Consider the following 24,646-nt stretch of genomic DNA (forward strand, 5'->3'; position numbering starts at 1 on the left):
TAATTTTTGCACACAAAGGTCAGCAAGGAAAAAATATACTGTGAGGCAGTTGTTAGGATACCTATCTTCCGAAACAAGTGCCTGCAAGAGTGTCTTTGATGGACCCCACACATTATTCTGATTGCTTTTTTTTGGATGATGAAAATTTTTTTTGCAAGTGGTTGGTTCCCCCAAAATATGATAGCATATGACATCAATGAGTGGAAGTAGCCAAAGTAGGCAACCTTAATAGTGTCAACTTCAGCCACTGAAGAAATTACCCGTAACGCAAATGTTGCCGAGCTAAGTTTTTTGCATAGATGAAGAATGTGAACTGACCAATTACATTTACTGTCTATGTAAGCTCCCAGGAATTTTGTGTCTTCAACTTTCTGTATTGGTTGATCTCTACATTTTATGTTAATTTCATCGGGATTACTTTGTGATGTATGGAACCTCATATAATGAGTTTTATCTGCATTGAGCGAGAGACCATTTGAGGAGAACCAATTTAAGATGTCATTAAAAACAGTATTTGTAGTTTTTTCAAGATCATGATCAATCAAATGGTCAATTAGAATTGTGGTATCATCGGCAAACAGGGTAAATTTGCTGTTTGTCTCAGAACAAAGAGGAAGATCATTAATAAAGATGAGGAAAAGCAGTGGGCCCAAAACGGAGCCTTGAGGCACACCACACGTTATCGTGCCCCATTCAGACGAGGCAGGTTCTCCAGAAGAGCCATTTAGCATTACAGTCTGCTTCCGATCATGTAGATATGATTGTAGCCACAAGCCAACAGTACCACCTAAACCATAGTATTCTGCCTTTTTCCAAAGAATTTGGTGGTTTACACAGTCAAAGGCTATCGTAAGATCACAAAAAATACCCACTGGAGACATTTTTTTGTTAATGGCTTCCAAAACTTGGTTGCTGAAAGAGAATATTGCTTGTTCAGTACAAAGACCGGCACGAAACCCAAACTGATTTTTGCTTAAGATACTGTGGAAGTTGAGATGGTCTACAATCCTCCTGTGCATGAGTTTTTCTAGAATTTTCGAGAAGGTAGTTAATAGGGATATTGGGCGATAGTTTGTAACAATGCTTTTATCCCCTTTTTTAAAGAGAGGAATCACTACAGCCAACTTAAGTCTGTCAGGGACAATCCCATCTTGTAGGGATGCATTGTATATGTTGCATAAGACGGGACTAACAAATTTATAACAGTGTTTCAGTATTTTACTAGAAATATTGTCCACACCAGCAGAATTTTTATTTTTTAATGATCTAATTACTCTTATGACTTCGCTTACAGTAACTGGAGATAAGGATAACTGTGGGATTCTGTTGCTAATAGCTTTCTGTAGGAGGGACAATGATTCTTCCATAGAACCATTACAGCCTGTCTTCTCTGCTGCTCTCAAAAAGTGGTTATTAAATATTTCTGCAACCAACTCAGGTTTCTTTACGATACTGTCCCCTGTTTTAATCTCTACCTGAGACATGCTCCCTGTTGTCCTGCCAGTTTCCCTCTTTATTACATTCCATATAGTTTTAATTTTATTTTCTGAGCTTTCAATTTCTGATTTTATGCACATACTTTTAGATTTATTTATAACCTTCTTGAGAATGCTACAGTAAAGTTTGTAGTGTTGTTGTTTCTTTGGATCATTACAAGTCCTGAGAGAACTGTATAACATCCTCTTTGTTCTGCACGATGTTATTATCCCTGTAGTGATCCAAGACTTCTTGGCATTGCCTATATGACTATTTCTAACTACTTTTTTGGGAAAGATGGACTCAAATACAGACATGAATTCACTTAAAAATGAATTGTACTTTTTGTTTACATCAGTTTCCCTATAAACTCGGCTCCAGTCTATCTCTTTTAGGCTATCATTGAATTTTTTAAGGCCCTGTTCATTTATTATCCTAAAAGATTTCCAAGAATGCTCGGAACTGTTGCATACACTGATGTAATTGAGCCTAAGCAATTGACCACCATGATCAGAAAGGCCAAGGATTGGATGTACAGTGATCTCACTGCATTTAGACTTATCTATAAATATATTATCTATCAGACTTTTACTGTTAACAGTAATCCTAGTTGGGAAATCTACTATTGCCATCAGATTATAAGACTCCATTAAATGTACTAAATCAGCTTTACTATTGCTCTCATTTAGGAAATCAACATTAAAGTCACCAGTAATTATTAAGTTCTTGGACTTTGAGTACAGTATGGATAATAAAGAATCTAAGTGCTTAAGAAATACATTCAAATTCCCTGAGGGAGATCTATACAGTGCTAACACTACAGCTGTGAAGTCATTTCCTGTAATCTCAACACCACATACTTCAATTTGTTGCTCTATACAATGGCTCTTTAAATCTAATACACTGATATCACCACAATGTATGGTCCCCTGCCCTTTATAAAAGGCAGGAAACGGTTCTTTGTAGGGTATGTGATCGCCATGGATGGTGAAGTATGCTCTGCAGTGTGCTCCCATGCTGCCAACAAAGTTGGTAAGGAGTTCATGTGGTAGCACGTTCCATTCCTCCACCAGTGCAGTGGACAACTGCTGGGTGGTTGTTGGTACAAATGGAAATACTGCAATACATCTCCCCAAAGCATCCCAAATATGCTTAATGTGATTTAAGTCCAAGGAACCAGCAAGCTAGACCACACACCAAATGTGAGGGTGGTTTGAAAAGTTCTTGGAATGGAATACAAAAAAAGTTCTTAAATCCCTAAACTTTCTTTAATATTTCAATGTAATCTCCTTGTATATTAAATCACTTGGTCCAACGACATTCCAGTGCCTGATCCCATCTCGAAAATGAGTTTTCTCCAGGCCTGCAAAATAGTTGTCAACTCCGGCTATCAATTCTTCGTCTGAAGTGAGTGTTCGTCCTCCAAGAAAAATTTTCAGTTTTGCAAAGAGATGGAAGTCCAACAGAGCCATATCAGATGAATAAGGTGGGTATGGCAACAATTCATTCCTTAGTTCGTGTAATTTTGCCATGGCGACGCCACGTGTGCGGGCACTCATTGTCTTGATGGAAAATGACTTTCTTCCTTGCTAAAATTGGCCCTTTTTTTTGCATATCTTTTGTTGCAAATTGTCCAGGACGTTGGCATAGTATTTTCCAGTAATTGTTTATCCAGTGGGGAGATAATCTACAAACAGAATCCCCTTCACATCCCAGAAGACTGATGCCATGACCTTTCCTGCCGAAGGAATTGTCTTTGCTTTCTTTGGTGCGGAGAATCAGCATATTTTTTCACTGCTTTGCCTCTAGGGTCTAGTAGTGCACCCAAGATTAATCTGTGGTTACAAACCGGCACAAAAATCTTGTTCGTTTCTCCTAAAACAGGCCAAACATTGTTCTGATATGTCCATTCTCATGCATTTTTGATCCAGTGTCAAGAGTCGCAGCACCCGTCTTGCAAATAGTTTCTTCATTTCTAATTCTTCACTTAAAATGTGATATACCCTTTCAGATAAAATCTGGCAAGCGTGATCAATTTCACGCACTTTCAATTGATGATCCTCCATGACCATTTTGTGCACTTTTGCATTGATTTCTGGAGTAGTGGCACATCTTGGCTGACCACTGTGTGGATCATCATCTAAGCTCTCCCGGCCAAATTTAAATTCATTTGTCCAGTTGGCAACAGTTGAATATGAAGGAGCAGAGTCCCCCAGTGTATTCTGGAAATCAGCACGAATGTCCTTTGCTTTCATACCTTTCTTTATGAAGTACTTAATCACTGCTGGAATCTCAATTTTTTCCGTCTTCGCATATCACTATGCGGGAACAACAACAGAGCTACATCACCGCCACAACTCTCTTCCAGGAACACTGACGTGGCACGTGTTTACAGTCAACAGTCCAATGAATATCACGTGAATAACTCATTGCGCTAGCACTGACCTCTCGTGGTGAGTCCAAGAACTTTTCAAACCACCCTCGTATCCTCACGTTTCAAGAGCTTCTCCACATATTTAATTCGATGCATTGTCCTCCACAAAAATGAAGTCAGGGCTGCATACACCCCTGAAAAAATTGCACATGGGGAGGGTGCACAGTGCCATAGTAACATTGAACAGAGAGCATACCATGTCTGATGATTTGGAGGTCAGTACACTCTTGCAATATAGTGCCTCACCACACCACAATACTTGGGCCACCAAAAGAATTATGTTGGACAATGCTGAACGTGGCCTCATAGGGCGAGAGGCGGGATCACATAATGAGCCCAGGAACACTGTTGGACATGATCATTGTGATTGTCAAGGTGTTGTGCTGTAGGGGATACTATGTTACATGGGCATACTGACCTCCAAATTTTTGAGCACAGTACTTCTTCTCCATGTTCATCTTTTGAACAGCGAAGGTGGAGGAGCTCTTGGAAGGAGAGGATACTAAGTGAATGCACTGACCTGCCTGTTCTCCTCAACTTAAAACAATCGAGCAGGTGTGGGATGTGTTGAGGAGACATATTGCAGCATGTCCACCTGCACCAATGACCGTCCAGCAATTGTGGAGGAATGAAATTGCCTACCACAAGAACTCCTTACCAACTTTGTGGCCAGCATGGGAGAAAGTTGCAGAGCATGCATTGCTGCCCATGGTGATCACACACACTATTAAGAATCATGTCCCATCATAAATCGTGGTGACTTCAGTGTAATTTTTGTCTTTGAATAAAAATGTAATTTCTGTTAGTCTCATTGTGTATTTATTTCAGTTATCTTCTGTACTATTTTGCAAATGTCCTTTCTATGTATGGCTCATCAAGCTACGTTACTTGGCAGTGACACATCACGTGAAAATTACTTTCATCCTTAAGTTTTGCATACCAGTTTATCTAATAGAATAATTAGTGAAATGGAAAATATATATCACACTATTTCATCAGACTTTTATTTACTTGTCAGAAATGCCTTAACTGTAAGTTATGAATATCCAACTTATTTTGGTGTCAAATATGCTAGGGTTTTTGATACAGCTGAACTGCTTCCAAGATCCAGGTGATAGAACAGATGAATAGCATTGGCACAGCTTCCCTTTTTCATATTTTGTAGTTTATTTTCAGTGTGTGGGTTAAGAGACGATATTTTAACATTGAAATAGCTTAGAGGATATTTAAGACAATGCCAGTGTCTGCAGCAAATTGTGAACATATGTTCAGATGATAGAAAAATCTACTTAAAGTCAAGTACAAGTGAAAACACATTTTCAGATTTAGCCACGTATCTTGTCAACAGAATACGACTCAGCTGTTAAACTTGACCTCAGCAACATAATAAATGCAAGGGAATTAAAATTAAAAGTATAGCTCTATTAATAACTACCCGAGCAATTAAATAAAAATTCAGAATGTGGTAAAAATTAAACATTCCTTTGAACCAAGAATCAAATCATTACTGCTGCTGTTTGTGTTTAAGTACAGAAGACATAACTTGAATCAATCTAATAATCTTCTCAAGTTAGTTGGGTCCACAGCCACAGTGCAATGAACATGAATGGATGCCTTAGTTGTAAACAGTGTAACAGTCCAGGGAAGCCTACAGAACCAGGGTGATACAAGTAATGCAAATGGTATCACAATAAGGTCATCTGAAAGGGAAACTATATTAAAATCTGACCACACAAGTATTTAATAACAATTCCCTTTGTTCGTAGTGTTGGCTTTTTCCCCTTTAGCACCCTTATCTTAAAACTGTGAACTTAATGTGTTCCCCATTAAGTGTTAGCATTAAACTGTTGAAAGCTGAATTCCTGCCACTAAACCAGATACCAATTAATTAACCAACAATCTAAAAGCTAAACTACACTAACAGTTACAACATTAATCAAATAAAAAAATCTTAAAGGGAAGTAGCGTACTAGATTTCAGCTTCTAGGCACAATTCTCAGTAGCCACTTGCATCTCAGTAATGAACAGTTTGACAAAAGAATGGTGAGATCACTCGGCTTCACTGCAAATAAAGGCTTGGTGTGAGCTTATCTACATCCAAATGCTTGTGTTCACACATAAAGCAGGCCAGCAGTGCTGCCCCCAGTCACCACAGCTGTAGCACATGCTGACCTCTACAAAGTAATATAATTCAAGAACATACAGAAATTAAATCTACTGTTTGAAGACATTTATTACAACAAACACTGACACGCATTAATATGGTAACCTGGTGCTCAAGACAAATTATATGCGGCGGTCTTTCATTGACTAGAATACACAGATTGGCTAACAGGGCCCAGCGAACTACGATAAGCAGCAGTTATGTTTACTAATACCCTCACACATACAGTTTCCACTGCACGTCCAGCTGCACTCCTCAGTTGTGCAGTATCAGAGCTATAAAACATTAGCATCAGTATATCTGTCAGCCAAACCATCATCAGATTTCAGCTATATAAAATGCTACCATCACACACTGTCAACCAGTTCCTTACAGTACTCTTTTAACAACCTTGTATCATGTCATACATGTTGTACCATTCACTGCTGCTGGTCATATGTTTTTCTGACAGGTCGTTTCAATTGACTCCATGTCCACTTCCTCCTGCCACTGCCATCAGATGATGCTCATGTTTGGTCATCCTGCACCGCGCAACAATGTGCCCGTACCCTGACACAAGCAAAGATGTGGCAACTTACAGCACATACTCCCCCCCTCCTGCCCCCCTCACACACACACACACACACACACACACACACACACACACACACACACACGGAGGTCGGGGCCCACATCTGCAAGGTGTGACTGCCCCATTGTTAACTATTTATGGCTGTAGACACTGGCTTCACATGGTAGAGATGAGCTCTAATTGTTTTCTTTCTCCTTTGGTCGAACAATAACAGGATGATAGATATCAAAATTCTTATGATTTCCCAAGATTCAGTCTTCCTTGGTAACAATTTCTTCACAGTGTTATCAGTTGCCTTAGTAGTTACTCCCAGGATATACACAATCACCAATCTGGTCGGGGTATGACTGCCGAATTGTTGTCTCTCTGCTTTTCCATCTGATGGGGTTTTCTTATATTATTTCTGGCTCACCTCCACTGTGTAATGATTTACCGAGTGGTTGTCCTCTCCAGCAACAGGTCATCTATGAACCACAAATTACTCAGTGGGGTTGTAATCTTAAAACTTTAAAACTGAGGAACAACTTTGTGTGTGTGTGTGTGTGAGGGGTTGGGGGGGGGGGGGGGGGCGGTTGGCTCAGTGACTCTTATGTTTTATTGTATTAAAGGCCAACTTTAGCTAGGATTGTGATTAATCTGTCACCCGTTGATCCCTGCTATGTAGCTTATTAAAGCAGAGCACAAATTCCAATTCACTCCTTCGTCATAAGATGGATTGGGATCATATGTGTGGGTTGTATTATGACGGATATCAAAGTCAGTATGAAAATGTGAAACAGGTGGCATTGTCCATTACTATGTTTGGTTGGCCTGCATATTCCTGCTATGTTTTTAAGAGAGGAAATAGTAGAACTGGATGTGGCAGTCCTTGTAGGGAAGAACCACATGAAATGTGAAAATTCATCTACACACATGAGAATATAGCAGTTCCCTTCCCTAGAACTTGGTAACTATCCCACGAAATTGACATAAAGCCTGTCAAATATCCTTTCAGTCAGGTTAGATGCTAATAGCCCGACCTCTGTATTCTGTGCTGGTTTGCTTTCAGCACTTCTTACACACGTAATTCTGTTGTGAATGTCGGCGTCCATCTAATGCCATATAAACTTCTCACATATTTTATTCCTAGTTTCAAATAATTCCAGGTGTACACCTATTGGATATTCATGGTAATATTAAAAAGGCACAGTACCAGATCTTACGGCACAACTATTTAGTGTTCTTGTTGTACATTTCAATACAACACACCACACTCTGCTTCATCAAATACGACCTAACATTCACTCCTTATTGAAGTTTCTCCCTGATGTCGCAGAGCTCCTTATCATTATTCTGGTAATCATTGATACCTTTAAATAACAAGGCGGCATGTCAACAAGAATTATGTTAATAGTTGTGGTAGGTAGTTTATCTGTTTCCCCCAGTTGGCTTCAAACATTCTACTGAACGTATCAGCAATAATGCTCCTCAATGTTAACCACATCAAACTGAAATGCCAGTATCTGCACTGCCCATCTAGCTATGCACCCTTATCTTTTTTGGTCTTCCCAAGACTCAACACCTGTTTTTTTTCCCCTAACCATAAATGAGTATGTTCCAGAGTTCCAGATGTACTTTGATCCTTTCTTAGCCAGACAGAACAGCTAATGATTAGACTTCATATACTGAATATTTCTTTTCCAGGTCACTAAGTGCTCTTGAAACAAAAGCTATTGGTTGCCTTCCTCCCTCCACCTCATGTATCAAAATTTCCTCCCACCCCCTGCATTGAGCCATATGTCTGTAGTATAAATTGTGTATCAAAATTGGGTAATGCTAACACAGGGGCAATACTGTGCACTTGTTTTAGGGCACTAAAGGCCTCTTGTTGCACCTCTCCTCCTTTTAAACTTTTGTTCTTTTTATGTCAATCACTGAGAAGGACTGCTTTTTTGAGAAAATCCTGAACTGAACCTACGAAAATAATTAGCCATTCCTATGACTTGAGCTACTGCTTTAAAATTATTCGAAGGAGGTAATTCAACTTTAGACAGCAGTTTGCTAGGCTTAGTAGTCACTCCTTTCAGTGCTACCTCATGGCCAAAAGACTGTATGGTCAAACAAGCTATATTTATCTTTCCAGAGATAAGAGGGCGTCCCACCTTTCTGAGACTCATAAACACTTTATAGAGATGGTTACAATATTCATCCATATTCTCGCCATGTTATGAGCTCGTCCAAATAATTGTAGTCATACAAAACTTAATATCTAAAAATATCTGACGCATCAGTTGTGTAAGCACGGCAGTCCTGGTGTACAAGCTGAGTGCAAATCCGTTGAACTTGTAAATGTTCCAGTTGGTGGTAAACATTGTTATAGGTTTCAATTTTTCTGGCAGGGATATCTGATTATACGGTGTGTAACAGGTGTAACTGCAGATTTTTTTATACATTGTACCTTAATATATACACACGCCATTGTGTTGTTTGTTTTCTCTCTGTGTCAAACAATCTTCCCACAAACACGTCACACAATTTACGATCTGATATAGTCTGCATGGTTGTAACTGCTCCACTAAGTGGACTATGCATGTCAGTGTAGACTAACTGTTTTGTGTCCACACTTCAACATCTGACCTGCTTCTCATGGGGAAAATAAGCGGCACTGGTGGCTTTCTTGCCACATGAGTTTGGAGGTAATACCCTACCTAAAAACATGTAACTTTTAATAGCTATAATTATTAGTCTGCAAATGATGTAAATATTGTTGTAACATTGTTCAGTACACCATCCTCAGTCACCAATAGAAATATCTGCACTTTTACCCATTACACACTGTTCGGATTGAGAGTGAGAAAGTTCTTGGGTCCCTTGAACCACTCAAAACTAGACTGCAGGTCAGGCAAGGTAACTGATTGTATAATTACCTTCTTACTCAACTCCCTGTAATTAACTACAGGCCTGTGCTCACCATGATATTTCAGCACTATGAAAATAGGTAGAGCATACAGGGATTTTGATGGTGTATCATGTTTTTGTTCAACATATCAACCAGTTCTTTTAGGATCTTCATTCCTGGTGACATGAACTGATATGGTAGCTTGTCCACTGGAATATCATCTGTTACCCTTGTAGTGTACTCAACCAACAATGTAATCCTTAATTCAGCAGTCAACACATCCACAAACCGTTGGCAAATCTGTCTAAGCCTCTCTTTGTCTTCCGTCCTCAAGTGGTTTAAAGGATCAATATTATCCCTTGTGGAGTCATCAATCTGTGCTACTTAATTGTTACCATTTTCATGTTCTGTTTCCTATTATGAGCACAGACTTGTATGACATTATCCATTTTTTCCTGGCCAATCTGATTTCAATCTTATGTAATCAATGAAGTCAGATCCCAATATACATGGGACAGCCAAGCCTTGCACTATCTTAACTGGATATTTTTGTGTGTATTGGCCAATTCTAATCTTAGCAGTAATCTGTCCTATTATTCCTATCATTGTTGTATTGGTGGGCGCGTATTTCTCCTTGGCTAATATATTTCCAGTTGCAATGTACTTGGCTGTCCCTACACCACTGTTCATCAATGATCGTGGCATCACTCTGTGAATTCAACAGTGCACATATTGATTCTTCATTGACTGAAATCCAAATGAATGGTAACCTACTTGTGTCCCTATTTGTTATCCCCCAAATTCCTGTTCGTGGGGTTGCCTTATTTTTTATTACTACCTCCATGCCCCCACTGTCAGTCTTCTTTTTCCTGGTTGTGGTTAGCCTTGCACTCTTACCAATAAAATGACCTCCTTTCCCATAATGCCAACACTGTTTCCATGATCCTGTTTGGTTTGTCCTGTACTATTACCCTACTCTATGTGCACAATCACAGCTAATATGGCCATTCCTACCTGTGTAAAGCATTTTAACTGTTCCTGACTATGCTGCTGTGTGTGTTGCTTTTCCCACCTTCCATCAAAATATTGTATCACTGGCATATGATATATGGTTCTATTCAATTATTTGAAAGTTAATAAGCTTAGTATCAAATACTGCTCTCTGCCTGTTAGCAATGATAAATCCATCTGATAGATGCTGTGCAATATCTACTTCCATATGTGGTAAAAACAATACTCTTGCTTTTTCAAATTCTGTCTACATCATTCCTAATATCTTCTGTTGTTCCTTGTTCCCTACTGTATCTTTTGCATATCAGTTCTTGCAATGCCCTCTGTTCCTTCTCTACAAAGTCCTGCTCATAATTCACTGATGCTCTGCTTTTGCTCTATCACCATTATCATCCATTCTGCTAACGAACTTTTTACAGTGCTTGCACCTACATGTGGCACATTGTATATGGATATGTTGTTGTTGTTGTTGTTCTGTTCTTCAGTCCAAAGATTGGTTTGCTGCAGCTCTTCATGCTACTCTATCCTGTGCAAGCCTCTTCATCTCCAAATAACTAATGCAACCTACATCTTTCTGAATCTGCTTACTACATTCATCTCTTGGTCTCACTCTACGATGTTTACCCCCCACATGCCCTCCAGTACAAAACTGGTGATCCCTTGATGCCTCAGAAAGTGTCCTATTAACCGATCCCTTCTTCTAGTTAGGTTGTACCACAAATTTCTCTTCGTTCTGATTCTACTTAGTACCTCCTCATTGGTTATGTGATCTACCCATCCAATCTTCATCATTCTTCTGTAGCACTACATTTCAAATGCTTCTATTCTCTTCTTGTCTAAACTGTTTATTGCCAGTGTTTCACTCCCATACAAGGCTACACCCCATACAAATACTTTCAGAAAAGACTTCCTGACACTTAAATCTATACTCAATGTTAACAAATTTCTCCTCTTCAGAAATGCTTTTCTTGCCATTGCCAGTCTGCATTTTATATCCTCCCTAATTTGACCATCATCAGTTATTGATTGGTAGTTATTTGGATATACACATTCCTTTTATGCCACCTTGTAATTGTGGTATTACCTCTAAGAACTGAACATACTATGTGTCTGTTCGTGTTGCATCAGCCATCTGTTTTCTACTTCCGACTCACTAAATCCCCTCTCTATAATTTCTAACTGTGCAGTTTCACTAGCTTTAACACTGCTGATTTGCTTTTGCTTACTAGACTATTCATCTAATGATGGGACATCTCTATTATGCCGCACTACAAATCATGACAGTCACTGCCCCTGTGCATGTTAAATAGTTCACTCTCCCCCCCCCCCCCTCCCCCTCCTTCCACTCTAGCCTGTGGTCTAATACTATAGCCAGCCACGGGACTGAGGTGAGTCTTTAAATAACACTTAATTTTGGAACATTTCAGTAAGCACCATGCGAATTGTCATAATCTCTTTGTGTCTCTCTGTCGTCGTCTCCTGTGTCACAGCCACAGTGCCCTTCATTCGGTCCTACTACAACAGTTACCTCTCATTGTCACGTTCTCCCTCTTGCTCTCTCTTACTGCTGGTATCTCATTCCTTCCTTTCTTCTTACTGCTGGTGCCTGCTCTCACTGTCACTAACTCTCTCTTCCTCATTTTGTCATATACTTTGCCTCTCATTATCATGGACTCTCACCCACTCTAACTTTCTCTTTTTCTCTTCCTCCCTCCCCCTCCTCTCGGCACTGTCTGCTCCTCTCTTTTCTTAGCACTATTCCTTCATTGTCCATTGCCAGTGCGTCCCGCTCTTTCTCTCACATTTCCGTTGTTCCCTTCGTTCTTTCTACACTCCTGGAAATTGAAATAAGAACACCGTGAATTCATTGTCCCAGGAAGGGGAAACTTTATTGACACATTCCTGGGGTCAGATACATCACATGATCACACTGACAGAACCACAGGCACATAGACACAGGCAACAGAGCATGCACAGTGTCGGCACTAGTACAGTGTGTATCCACCTTTCGCAGCAATGCAGGCTGCTATTCTCCCATGGAGACGATCGTAGAGATGCTGGATGTAGTCCCGTGGAACGGCTTGCCATGCCATTTCCACCTGGCGCCTCAGTTGGACCAGCGGTCGTGCTGGACGTGCAGACCGCGTGAGACGACGCTTCATCCAGTCCCAAACATGCTCAATGTGGGACAGATCCGGAGATCTTGCTGGCCAGGGTAGTTGACTTACACCTTCTAGAGCACGTTGGGTGGCACGGGATACATGCGGACGTGCATTGTCCTGTTGGAACAGCAAGTTCCCTTGCCGGTCTAGGAATGGTAGAACGATGGGTTCGATGACGGTTTGGATGTACCGTGCACTATTCAGTGTCCCCTCGACGATCACCAGTGGTGTACGGCCAGTGTAGGAGATCGCTCCCCACACCATGATGCCGGGTGTTGGCCCTGTGTGCCTCGGTCGTATGCAGTGCTGATTGTGGCGCTCACCTGCACGGCGCCAAACACGCATACGACCATCATTGGCACCAAGGCAGAAGCGACTCTCATCGCTGAAGACGACACGTCTCCATTCGTCCCTCCATTCACGCCTGTCGCGACACCACTGGAGGCGGGCTGCACGATGTTGGGGCGTGAGCGGAAGACGGCCTAACGGTGTGCAGGACCGTAGCCCAGCTTCATGGAGATGGTTGCGAATGGTCCTCACCGATACCCCAGGAGCAACAGTGTCCCTAATTTGCTGGGAAGTGGCGGTGCGGTCCCCTACGGCACTGCGTAGGATCCTACGGTCTTGGCATGCATCCGTGCGTCGCTGCGGTCCGATCCCAGGTCGACGGGCACGTGCACCTTCCGCCGACCACTGGCGACAACATCGATGTACTGTGGAGACCTCACGCCCCACGTGTTGAGCAATTCGGCGGTACGTCCACCCGGCCTCCCGCATGCCCACTATACGCCCTCGCTCAAAGTCCGTCAACTGCACATACGGTTCACGTCCATGCTGTCGTGGCATGCTACCAGTGTTAAAGACTGCGATGGAGCTCCGTATGCCACGGCAAACTGGCTGACACTGACGGCGGCGGTGCACAAATGCTGCGCAGCTAGCGCCATTCTATGGCCAACACCGCGGTTCCTGGTGTGTCCGCTGTGCCGTGCGTGTGATCATTGCTTGTACAGCCCTCTCGCAGTGTCCGGAGCAAGTATGGTGGGTCTGACACACCGGTGTCAATGTGTTCTTTTTTCCATTTCCAGGAGTGTATAATGAAACCACTGTCTGCTATTTTCCAGTATTTATTACTGAATTAACCAACAATCTAAAACATAAGCTATATTAACAGTTACAACATTCATCAGATAATAAAATCTTAAAGGGAATTGGCAGTGCTAGATTTCGGCTTGTAGGCACAGTTCTCAACAGCCCCTTGCAGCACAGTAGCAAACAATTTCACAAAAGGACCAATAGAAGATCAGGTGAACTCTCTCAGCTTCACTACTAACAAAGGCTTACATCCAAGTCCTTGTGTGCACGCATGCACTGACCCCTTCAAACTAGCATAATACAAGGTCATACAGGCATTAAACCTACTGTCTGAAGGCATTTACAACAAACACTGATGCACCTAATTAATGACAACCTACCTCATAACACAAGTTACATGCAGTGGCCCTTGCATCAATTAGAATACACAGATCATCTAACAAGATGAGAAACAGACATAATGTTCACCAAAACCTTCACGCATACTGTTTCCACTGCATGTTCAACTGCACTTCTCGGTTGTCAGTATCAGAGCTTTAAACTATTAGCTTTAGTATATCAATTGGCCAGACTATCAGATTTCAGCTGACTCTTTGCATGTCTCCTCCTGCCCCCCCTCCCCCCCCCCCCCCCCCCCCCCCCCCCAGAGTGGCGCACTTGTCTTTGGCCAGCCCACACACCACGAGGATGTGCCAATCCCCCAACACAAGTAAAGATGTGACAACTTAGGCACAGCTCATTTGTAATATGTGCGTTATTAAAAGTTTAGGAGGAACAATAAAAATCTTACGTTTATTACACATCATAGATGTTGTACAGTAGTTGCCATAAACAATAACATGTAAATCTGGCCTTCCTTTAAATATTTTTTAGAAAGTCTATTCAACTTGTAATTTATTTAGTACGTTGATTAATTTGTTGTGTGAAATATTTTATAGCAATGTAGTACATTCAAGTAACATTTTTCAGCTATGCTCAGTTTTTGCTAAACCTATGTACAAAATTATAAAATTAGTTAAATTTGCACAAAAAATGGAGTAATGTAGTTTGTGGGGGGGTCAGAATGAGTTTTAAGTGACCTCTCCCTTTTCAGTCTTCTCCAACTGTCCTTCTTTCCTCCATGAAGAAGGAACATTTAGCATAAGAATTTTGATAGGATTAATATTTTTCATTTTAAGTGTTAAATGTTCGCAGCACTAGGAATTTCTTCTCTCGGAAGTATCTGCTGGCCAGTGAGTCTACCCTGTTGTTATTTTAACTGGTTGTAATGGTATAATGGCTTTTTATGTTTACAGTAAACTTCTTTCAAAACATACTGGCTAAGACTTCCAGCACAGTGCAATTTCCGTCTCTTTATCCTGTGTTACAAGTATAAAAGCAAGTGAATCTACACTGTGGTTGCACTTGTGGACACCAGAGCACATTGCCCCCATTTTTACTGCAAACTTGAAGAAGAATTAGACCACTGTACTCATATTCTCAGACTGTCTAGAATCTTCAAAAAGTAGGTAACTGAAAACAATGTAGCATTTGCATGGCTGGGAGACTGGTATGGTTGGTTCACTACCCAAATACTGCAGTTTCCATATCTGATTTTTACACCTTTCATCTTTGGCAACTTTAACTAATCACTCATTGTGGGCCATTTTCTTGTTGGTTGTCATCCTGCTCACAATCTTATGTACACAGACTACCTGTTCTTGCTCTTGTATTTCCATCCTTTTTCCTCATCAGAATACCTTCCTAGGGCTTTAAACTTCTTACATTAGTGGTGTGCTACCTTAATTCTTCCTTTTCCTAACATATTGTAATGATTGTTTTATTGAAACTAATTCTATTGCCCTCATTGTTGTGTTGCATACTTCTGTAGTTTGATCACAGTTTCATAGCGCTGTTGAAGACTGGAGGTATTTGCTACATCACATCAGTTTTTGTCACTTGTCTGCTGCCAATGTGCACATTCTGTACAACCTTTGGAAAAATGAAATATTTGCAGTGCATATTGCACTGAATCATTATGTTTGATCAAAACTATGTGCCAAAATGAGAGTTGAAACTGGATTTTTGTCTACTGTTACATCACTATACGCTTATGGACTTTTGAAATATAGGCCAGAGGTAGTAAGTTGGTTATTTGCCTTTTCCATGAACTGTAATTGTGCTCTGTCACTGTGCTGTGGAACTTGTCAGTTAATTTGCCAATATAATACACTTTCACAGTGAAAAAATAAGGCTGCGTGCCTACTATGTATTGGTCTTAATCTGCATTAGTTATTTTAATTAACACTCCAACAGACACTTATAATATCAAAGTGTCACAAATTCTTCTGTTGAGTACCAGGTGTGATTATTAACATATTATATGTGACAAGTTAAAATTTTGTGCTACAGTTGGACTCGAACCCTGATCCCATCCAAATTTGGGTAATGTGCTACCAGTTGCATAATCTGATGAGAAGCAGGCTCTATAAGCAATGACTGTAAAGTATAGTAACAATCAAGTATGACTAAATGATCTACACATCAGAGGCTGCTACTAAGGTAGCTGACTGTGTGTGGCCTGCATACAGTGGTTTTTTAGATTAGACGACTCTCCATCCAATCCAGGTAACGATAGCTCTAGGAAACCCAGAAATATCATTGTTAGATCGAAAGAAATGCCTCCTATAGCTGAGAGTATTAAAATCCTAATGGTAAACTGCTGAAGCATTCGCAACAAAGTGCCAGAGTTTCAAGTGCTTGTGAAAAACAGTGAGGCTCATGTAATATTTGGTACATAAAGGTGGTTGAAATCTGAAATTGATAGCAGTGAGATTTTTGGGGTAAATTTAATGTTTATTGAAAGGATAGGCAAATGGGAAATGGAGGTGGTGTATTTCTTGCAGTAGACGAGAAACTCAGATCCACTAAGGTAGAAATTGAAGCTGCATGTGAGATTGTGTGGGCCAGACTCAGTATCACGGGTGGCACAAAATGATGATTAGATCCTTTTATCGCATACCTTACTTATTTTCTGATGTAACTAAAAACTTGAGAGGAAACCTCAGTTCACTTGTACATAAGTTCTCCAGTCATAATGTAATCATTGGTGGAGACTTTACTCATCCAACAGTTGATTGGAAACATTACAGTTTTGTTAGTGGTGTCCGTGATAAGACATCTTGTGAAAATTTGTAAAATGCCTTCTTAAAAACTGTGTTGAACTAATAGTTAGGAACCCCACTCATGAATGAAATATATTGAATTTAATGGCAACAACTAGACCTAATGTCTTTGAGGATGTCCATATCGACATTGGTATCAGTGACCATGATGAGGTTGTGGCAACAATAATTACTAAACTTCCTGGCAGATTAAAACTGTGTGCCGGACCGAGACTCGAACTAGGGACCTTTGCCTTTCGCAGGCAAGTGCTCTACCATCTGAGCTACCCAAGCACGACTCACGACCTGTCCTCACAGCTTCAATTCTGCCAATATCTCGTATCCTACCTTCCAAACTTCACAGAAGCTCTCCTGCAAACCTTGCAGAACTAGCACTCCTGGAAGAAAGGATATAGCGGAGACATGGCTTAGCCACAGCCTGGGGGATGTTTCCAGAATGAGATTTTCACTCTGCAGCGGAGTGTGCGCTGATATGAAATTTCCTGGCAGATTAAAACTGTGTGCCGGACCGAGACTCAAACTCGGGACCTTTGCCTTTCACGGGCAAGTGCTCTACCATCTGAGTTACCCAAGCACGACTCACTCCCTATCCTCACATCTTCAGTTCTGCCAGTATCTCGTCTCCTATCTTCCAAACTTCACAGAAGCTCTCCTGCGAACCTTGCAGAACTAGCACTCCTGGAAGAAAGAATCCCCCAGGCTGTGGCTAAGCCCTGTCTCCACTATATCCTTTCTTCCAGGAGTGCTAGTTCTGCAAGGTTCGCAGGAGAGCTTCTGTGAAGTTAGGAAGATAGGAGACGAGATACTGGCAGAACTGAAGCTGTGAGGACGGGAGTGAGTCGTGCTTGGGTAGCTCAGATGGTAGAACAACTAAAACAAGCAGAAAGATATATGTGATCAGTAAACTTGATAAGACATCAGTAGTATCATATCTCAGTGAGGAACTCGAAACTTTCAGCACAGGTCAGGAGCATGGAGAGGAACTTTTGACTCAAGTTTAAAAGAATAGTTGACCCCACACTGAATAGGTATGTACCTAGTAGAACAGTTCATATATGGGAGGGAATCTCTATTGTATATGAAGCTGGTGTCTATACAGATACCATTGGTGATCTTGCAGCTCCTGAAGAATGAAATTACAATGAAATCAGACCTTTAGCTGCTTACATGCATTGATAAATATCAACGGGGGCAGTCGAAAAATGTGCCCCCCGACCGGGACTCAAACCCAGGACCTCCTGCTTAAATGGCAAACGCTCTACCCGACTGAGCCACCGAGGACACAGAGGACAGTGTGGCTGCAGGGACTTATCTCTGGCATGCTCCCCATGAGACCCACACTTTCCAACTTTCTGTCCACTCACTACATTTCTAGTGCCCCTGTCCACCATACTCATTACTCGCGGCAGTCAATCTACTGATTCCCGTAAGAGTTCGGGCAATCTGAGTGCATCCACACTGAAGAAGATCATTGGCCGGTAAGCCTTATCTCTATAAAGGTGATATCTGTTTTTTCAGATATGTCCGAAAAAACAGATACCATCTTCATATAGACAAGGCTTACTGCCAATGATCTTCTGCAGTGGGGCTGCACATAAGTAAAAAATGTCTAGGAAACATGGAACCTTAACTGCATACCTTAAGGGCTATGGGCACTTGATCGCCTTCACTAGTGTAAAGTACATCTCTTATACCGACAAAGTGCTCATAGCTTGTAAGGTATGCATTTTAAAGATCATGTGTACTATTTTTTTTAAATCTATACTACCTTCACCCAAAATATGAAAAGCAAAGAGCTTCCAGTAAACGAGATTTGTTTCATAGTATTGAAGATAAAGAAGTGCCCATGTCTCTTAAAGTACGTGCTTTAGAGCCGTTGTTTACTAGATGCTCTCTTCTTATTTTGTTGTAAGGAACTTGTTCCTAAAGTTGGAGTTTTTTGGGACACAGTGTATATATGCTATGAGAGGTATGGGATTTAACCCAAGTATTTGGAGGATCCTAGTCTAGTGGTGAGGTACTTTGTGCTACATATGCTCCTCTCTTTCCCACCCTTATATTGGTGGTAAGCTAGGACCACCAATCTCGAATCAAACACCACTGCACTAACATAGTTACCTCAGCTACATAAGCTGGTCATCAGTTTCAAATGCTTTCTATTTTCCTCCTTTTGCTTCATTCACTACATTACTACACTTTTGTTTGTATCTCTTTAATGGAATATTGTAACAAATAGAATAATATTTTAGTTGTTCTGTTTTACAAGGCAGTTCTACTATCATTCAAGTTGTATTTCATATTTTTGTAGTATCAGTAGTCTTATAAGAAAGATGAAATGAAACTTCCTGGCAGATTAAAACTGTGTGCCAGACCGTGACTTGAACACAGGACCTTTGCCTTTTGTGGGCAAGTGCTCTACCATTTAAGCTACCCAATCACGTCTCATGACCTGTCCTCACAGCTTCAATTCTGCCAGTACCTTGTTTCCTACCTTCCAAGCCGCAAAAGGCAAAGGACCTGAGTTCGAGTCCAGGTCTGGCACACAGTTTTAATCCATCAAGAAGTTTCATATCAGTGCACACTCTGCTGCAGAGTGAAAATTTCATCCTGGAAACATCCTCCCAGTTGTGGCTAGGCCATGTTTCTGCAGTATCCTTTCTTTCAGGAGGGCTAGTTCTGCTAGGTTTGCAGAAGAGCCTCTGTGAATTCAGAAGGTAGGAGCCGAGGTACTGGAAGAACTGAAACTGTGAGGACAGATTGCGAGTCGTGCTTGGGTAGCTCAGTTGGTAGAGCGCTTGCCTGTGAAAGGCAAAGGTCTCAAGTTCAAGTCTTGGTCCAGCACACAGTTTTAATGCTTCAGGAAATTTCATATCGGTGCACACTCTGCTGCAGAGTGAAAATTTCATTGTGGAAAGATGAAATGAGTTAAGCAAAAATTGATCATTGTGCAGTAGTGTTTATGTATAATAACAGAATGATTTATAGTTCATCTGTTAATATGCAACACATTATATACATTCTTATTTTCTTCTGATGCTTGGTGGTTTGTTACAGGTGCTGTTTATAGATTGTTTCTCCATAAAGCACCTGAGGTGTGAAGAATGAGCCAAAAATGTTTCTTAAGAAAGAGAAGGTGCCAAGGCAGAACTACTTATAGTTATGGGGCAACTGGTTTAATTTAATAATGTAGAAATGAAGTTTACTGATACCATTATCTTGCCAAATGTAGCATAGCTCACATTTTAGAAAGATTTATCTAGTGCCTTATTTTGTATCATACTTTAAGAAACTAGTCATGTTGAATGTATCAGATTAACTATGTTGTAATTTACTTGTTTGAATTTACAATTTTGAAGAACAGATGCTTGTCATATTAGCCAAAGAACACAGTTTATTTTAATTCTGTACTGAATTTTTACTTTTAAATGTTATTTATACAAAGCTTTTGCTATTTTTATGCCATATCATCTCCTCCTTAGAGGTGTAAAGCTAAACCAAATGTGCCAGTACCAAACACCAATGAGTTTAGAAATTAAGAATTTCAGTGATATCAGACAAGTGCTTTAAATGTGTCAGTTATATGTGCAGGTACAAAACTGCACGCATAGCGTACTATTCTTGTACTTCCTGCTTGGCAGTCGATGTGTGTGTTGTAAAAGTTACAATTGTATATTCAATACCCACCAGAGCAATAAAATGTGACAAGCTGCACAGGCACAAGTAGCCATATTGTTCCTAAAAATAATCTGAGAGGAAAATTTTTATTCTATTGCCACACTGAAAAACTGAGAATAGCATTAAACTGGCAATCTGCATTCTTTTTGTGACATTTTTCTTGATTACTGTGTAATCTTCTCTGTAAGCCATAATACAAGACACTCTGCCAGCAGTTGCTTGTTATAATTTTTGTGCAGTTTAAGATTTTGAATTGTCATGGGTAAATTGATTAAGATGAACATGAAGAAAGAAAAAGGCAAGAAACGTAACAAGAATCACAAATGCCAGTATTGCAGAAAGAACTTCGCAGCAGCAGGTGATTTAACAAAGCATTTGAGAACTCACACAGGAGAGAGACCTTATGAGTGTGCAGACTGTGGTGCACGGTTTGCACAGGGTGGTGGTTTGAAGAACCATATTGTGGCCAAACATACATATCCTGAACCATTTACTTGCCACCACTGTGGACGGACATTTCCCATCAAGGAACGCTTAAGGCTGCATCTGCGTACACACACTGGTGAGCGACCATATGCCTGTCCACAGTGTCCACGCCGCTTTGCTCGTGGGGGCCAGCTGCTGCAACATACCATAACCCATACAGGTGATAAACCATACCATTGCACACGTTGCCCAAGGCAATTTGCCTCCCAGAAGAATCTCAGTATGCATCTGAAACGACACGATGGGACACGTGATCAGACATGTGAAATTTGTGGTAAATCATTTGTTCGGCGTGATAGTCTCATGAAACATGTTGCTTGTATCCACAGTGGAATCCGTGCTTTCCGTTGTGACATCTGTGGAAAAGAGTTGAAAGGTCATATTGTCCAGCATTTACGTATCCACATGAGTGAAAAGCCATTCAGCTGTAAGACATGTGGAATGGCATTCACACAAGCCTCTCATTTAAAGGTTAGTTTCTCTTCAATGAAATATATTTATGGCCAGTTTACAAATAGTAAGTTGTGAAAATAGTTACTTTTGTGGGAATTACTGTTCCCTCTCTTTTTATTTTAGTACTTTAGTGTTAAATTTGAAGAAATTTTAAAGAAAACAACAGCCCAAAGTAATGAAATTGAGTTAAAAAAGGCTGTTTACCAGTTGGAAGCAAATTAACAGATACATATCTGTGAAATTGTTGTCACTTTATTTTCTATTCTTTTGCTTTGGTTTCTGAAATGGTTAGAAATAATGCACATTTAAACATGGCAGCAAAAATTGTCACAATTATAAATGTGTTGTCATTGGCACATTTTCAAATACTGAGTGATAATTGTAGGGTTTCTAGTTGTGGAAGTAACAGTACACTGAAACTTATCTTGCCATATTTGCTCTTAATGGAATTATCATTACAGAAATAACAAAAGATGTCCTGTTAATGAGTGATTAATGCTGTACAAATGTTGAATTAATGTTTTTTTTTTCTTTGAAAAATTACTTCTGCAGTGAGGAAGAACGTCTTTCACCAGAAATTTCTAAAAGGTGTTATTTTGATGCTCTGTTCAAAGAAGAGGAACTTCAAGATATGAATATGAAATTTTTATAAAGTTTTAAGTCTCATTTTTATGAAGTCTTTATACAGTCCGGTCAGCAGCCAAAGACAGTGGTCATGTTATGTGTGAGGTGCATTTGTGTCAGTGTGTGTGTGTGTGTGTGTGTGTGTGTGTGTGTGTGTGTGCACGTATGTTGTCTATTTCAGGAGAACTACTTCTGGCTGAAAGCTTACGTGTTTAGTAGTCTTTTTTGTTGTGTCTGACTACAACTCAACATCTCTGCTATGTGGTGAGTAACAATCTATCCTTTTCATAATATTGTCATTATTCAATCCTGGATATTCCATTGTTAAATTTTTAAAATGTTTCAGTCAAAGGCCCCTTCCTCAATTATGGCATTAGAATGGTCAGTATAATGTGCAAAGTATTTATTTTGGAAGTAGTGGGTGATTTTAAACTAATAAATATTGAAATTTTAGTATTCTATTGTTTGTTAATGTTCAGTAAAAGTGTGGGTATTCACTCTGTATCAGGAGACCTTTGTTTCTACAGCAGTAGAAAACTTATGAGGTAAAATCAAACAATGGAAAATCCAGAATGGAATAAACACAATTTGAAAGCATTAAATTGCTATTCACCATAGAGAGGAGATGTTGAGTGCCAGACAAGCAAATTGAAAAAAGACTGCTAGATATTATGAAGGAGATCTCCTGTTCCTTGCCTTCCCTGTCAACTATCATCCCCCACATAGCTTTCTGTGCCAATAAAGGAGCTTTCCTCTTTCGATTCTATACCACCCAGGACTGAGCAACTGAATCATGTTCTCTGCCAGGGATCTGGCTACCTCTTGTTGTGTTCTGAAATTAGAAGTATCCTCCCTACTATACTCCTCACTCCTCCCATAGTGCTGTTGTGCCTCCCACCCAACCTAAACAATAATATTGTCTGTCCCTATTCACCCCTGCTCCCAACCCTGTGCCACATGGCTCTCACCTTTCAATAGGCTTAGATACAAGATCAGCCCCATCCTCCCACTGCCAACTACTACAGTCCTGTCACAGATATCTCCTACCCCACATGAGGCAGGACAACATATGAAAGTAGTCTTGTGATCTATCAACTTAGCTGCAACCACTGTGCTCCATTTTATGTTGGCTTGACCACTAACAAGCTGTCTATTCATGATGATGGCCACTGCAAATCTGTGGCCAAGAGAGAAGAGCTGGACAACCTAGTTGTGAGCATGCTGTCCAACATGACGTGCTCGACTTCAGTGACTGCTTCATAGTCTGTGGCATCTTGATTCTTCCCACCAACATCATCTTTTCTTAATTGCACAGGAGGGAGCTCTCCCTACTACATACCCTTCATTCCCATAATCTCCCTGGCCTCACCCTTCGCTAGTCCCTATCCTTCGCCTCCCTATCCCCTTCCCTGCTCTCACTCCAGCCTTACACATGCGTTTTAACCTGCCAATGCACCTGCATAGTCCTTTCCACTTCTCTCCTCTCCCTTTTGCATCCCTCTCTCCTCCCCCTCCCCCATTTTCCTCAGCACAGCCTTCTGATTCAGCACCTATCATTGTCTGTCCCCACCAAAACCCTGCATGCTCCAAAAGGCAGCACTAACATCTTACTCTGTTCCAACCCTGCTATGGTGGTGTAAGAATGAAATTTTAAATTTTCCGTTACACTGTTTAGACGTAATACTTTAGCCTGAAACTAACAAATTATTTAAGAACACACACACACACACACACACACACACACACACACACACACACACACACACACGCGCGCGCACTTGTCTCCCTACATCGTATCCAACTGCCAGCTCTTTTCTGGCCCACAGTGAGTGTAATAGGGTGTGATGGGGTGCAGGATGGGGTGGGGTGGGGTGGGGTGAGGGATAGAGAGAGGCGGGAGGCAGCGAGGGGGTTGGGGGAGAAGCATCTAGTGGCTCAAGGGAGAGTGGGGAGCTGTCTGTGGATTCGCTAGGGGTGCACATAGAGGGGGCAGGTGGCAGACAGCTGCGCATGCGATTTCACAGATTAGGTCGTGAGACTGCAACACACAACTAGCTGACACATATTGGGTGGCATTTCAGGGCATGATGATAGATAATCAAAACCCTGATGAACGACGTGGTTCAGTCGTTCTAGTCCTGGGTGGTGTTGGGTGAAAGTGGGATACTTCTTTCTCATTTGTTCTTGGGATGGATGTGAGGATCAGATGCGTGTGAGTATATGGCACGGGAGATCTGTTTTTGTGCTAGATATGGTGGTTATTGCCTGTCTCCGAAGACCTTTGTGAGGCCTTCAGCATACTGGGTGAAGGAGTTCATATCACTGCAGATGAGTCTGCCACAGTTGGCCAGGCTGTATGGGAGGGATTTTTAGGTGTGGAATTGGTGGCAGCTGTCAAAGTGCAGATACTTTCCGTGATTGGTGGGTTTGATGTGGACTGAGCTGTGGATGGAGCC

General features: G+C 41.0%; 1 protein-coding gene across 4 annotated transcripts in view; it reads left to right on the forward strand.

The window, feature by feature from the left end:
• Nucleotides 1-24,646, forward strand: part of LOC124788334 (zinc finger protein OZF-like) — a 64,087-nt gene that overhangs the window by 10,478 nt on the left and 28,963 nt on the right. For 3 of the 4 annotated variants that reach the window (XM_047255588.1, XM_047255586.1, XM_047255584.1), the window contains exon 2: nt 20,007-21,584. In XM_047255588.1, the coding sequence (XP_047111544.1) occupies nt 20,886-21,584 (699 nt within the window). In that variant the 5' untranslated portion in view covers nt 20,007-20,885. Of the gene's footprint in view, nt 1-16,179; nt 16,396-20,006; nt 21,585-24,646 lie in introns of all 4 variants that reach the window. The other variant, XM_047255587.1, reaches the window with a different exon arrangement.

The sequence above is a fragment of the Schistocerca piceifrons genome, chromosome 3 (assembly GCF_021461385.2).
Source record: "Schistocerca piceifrons isolate TAMUIC-IGC-003096 chromosome 3, iqSchPice1.1, whole genome shotgun sequence".
NCBI lineage: Eukaryota > Metazoa > Arthropoda > Insecta > Orthoptera > Acrididae > Schistocerca > Schistocerca piceifrons.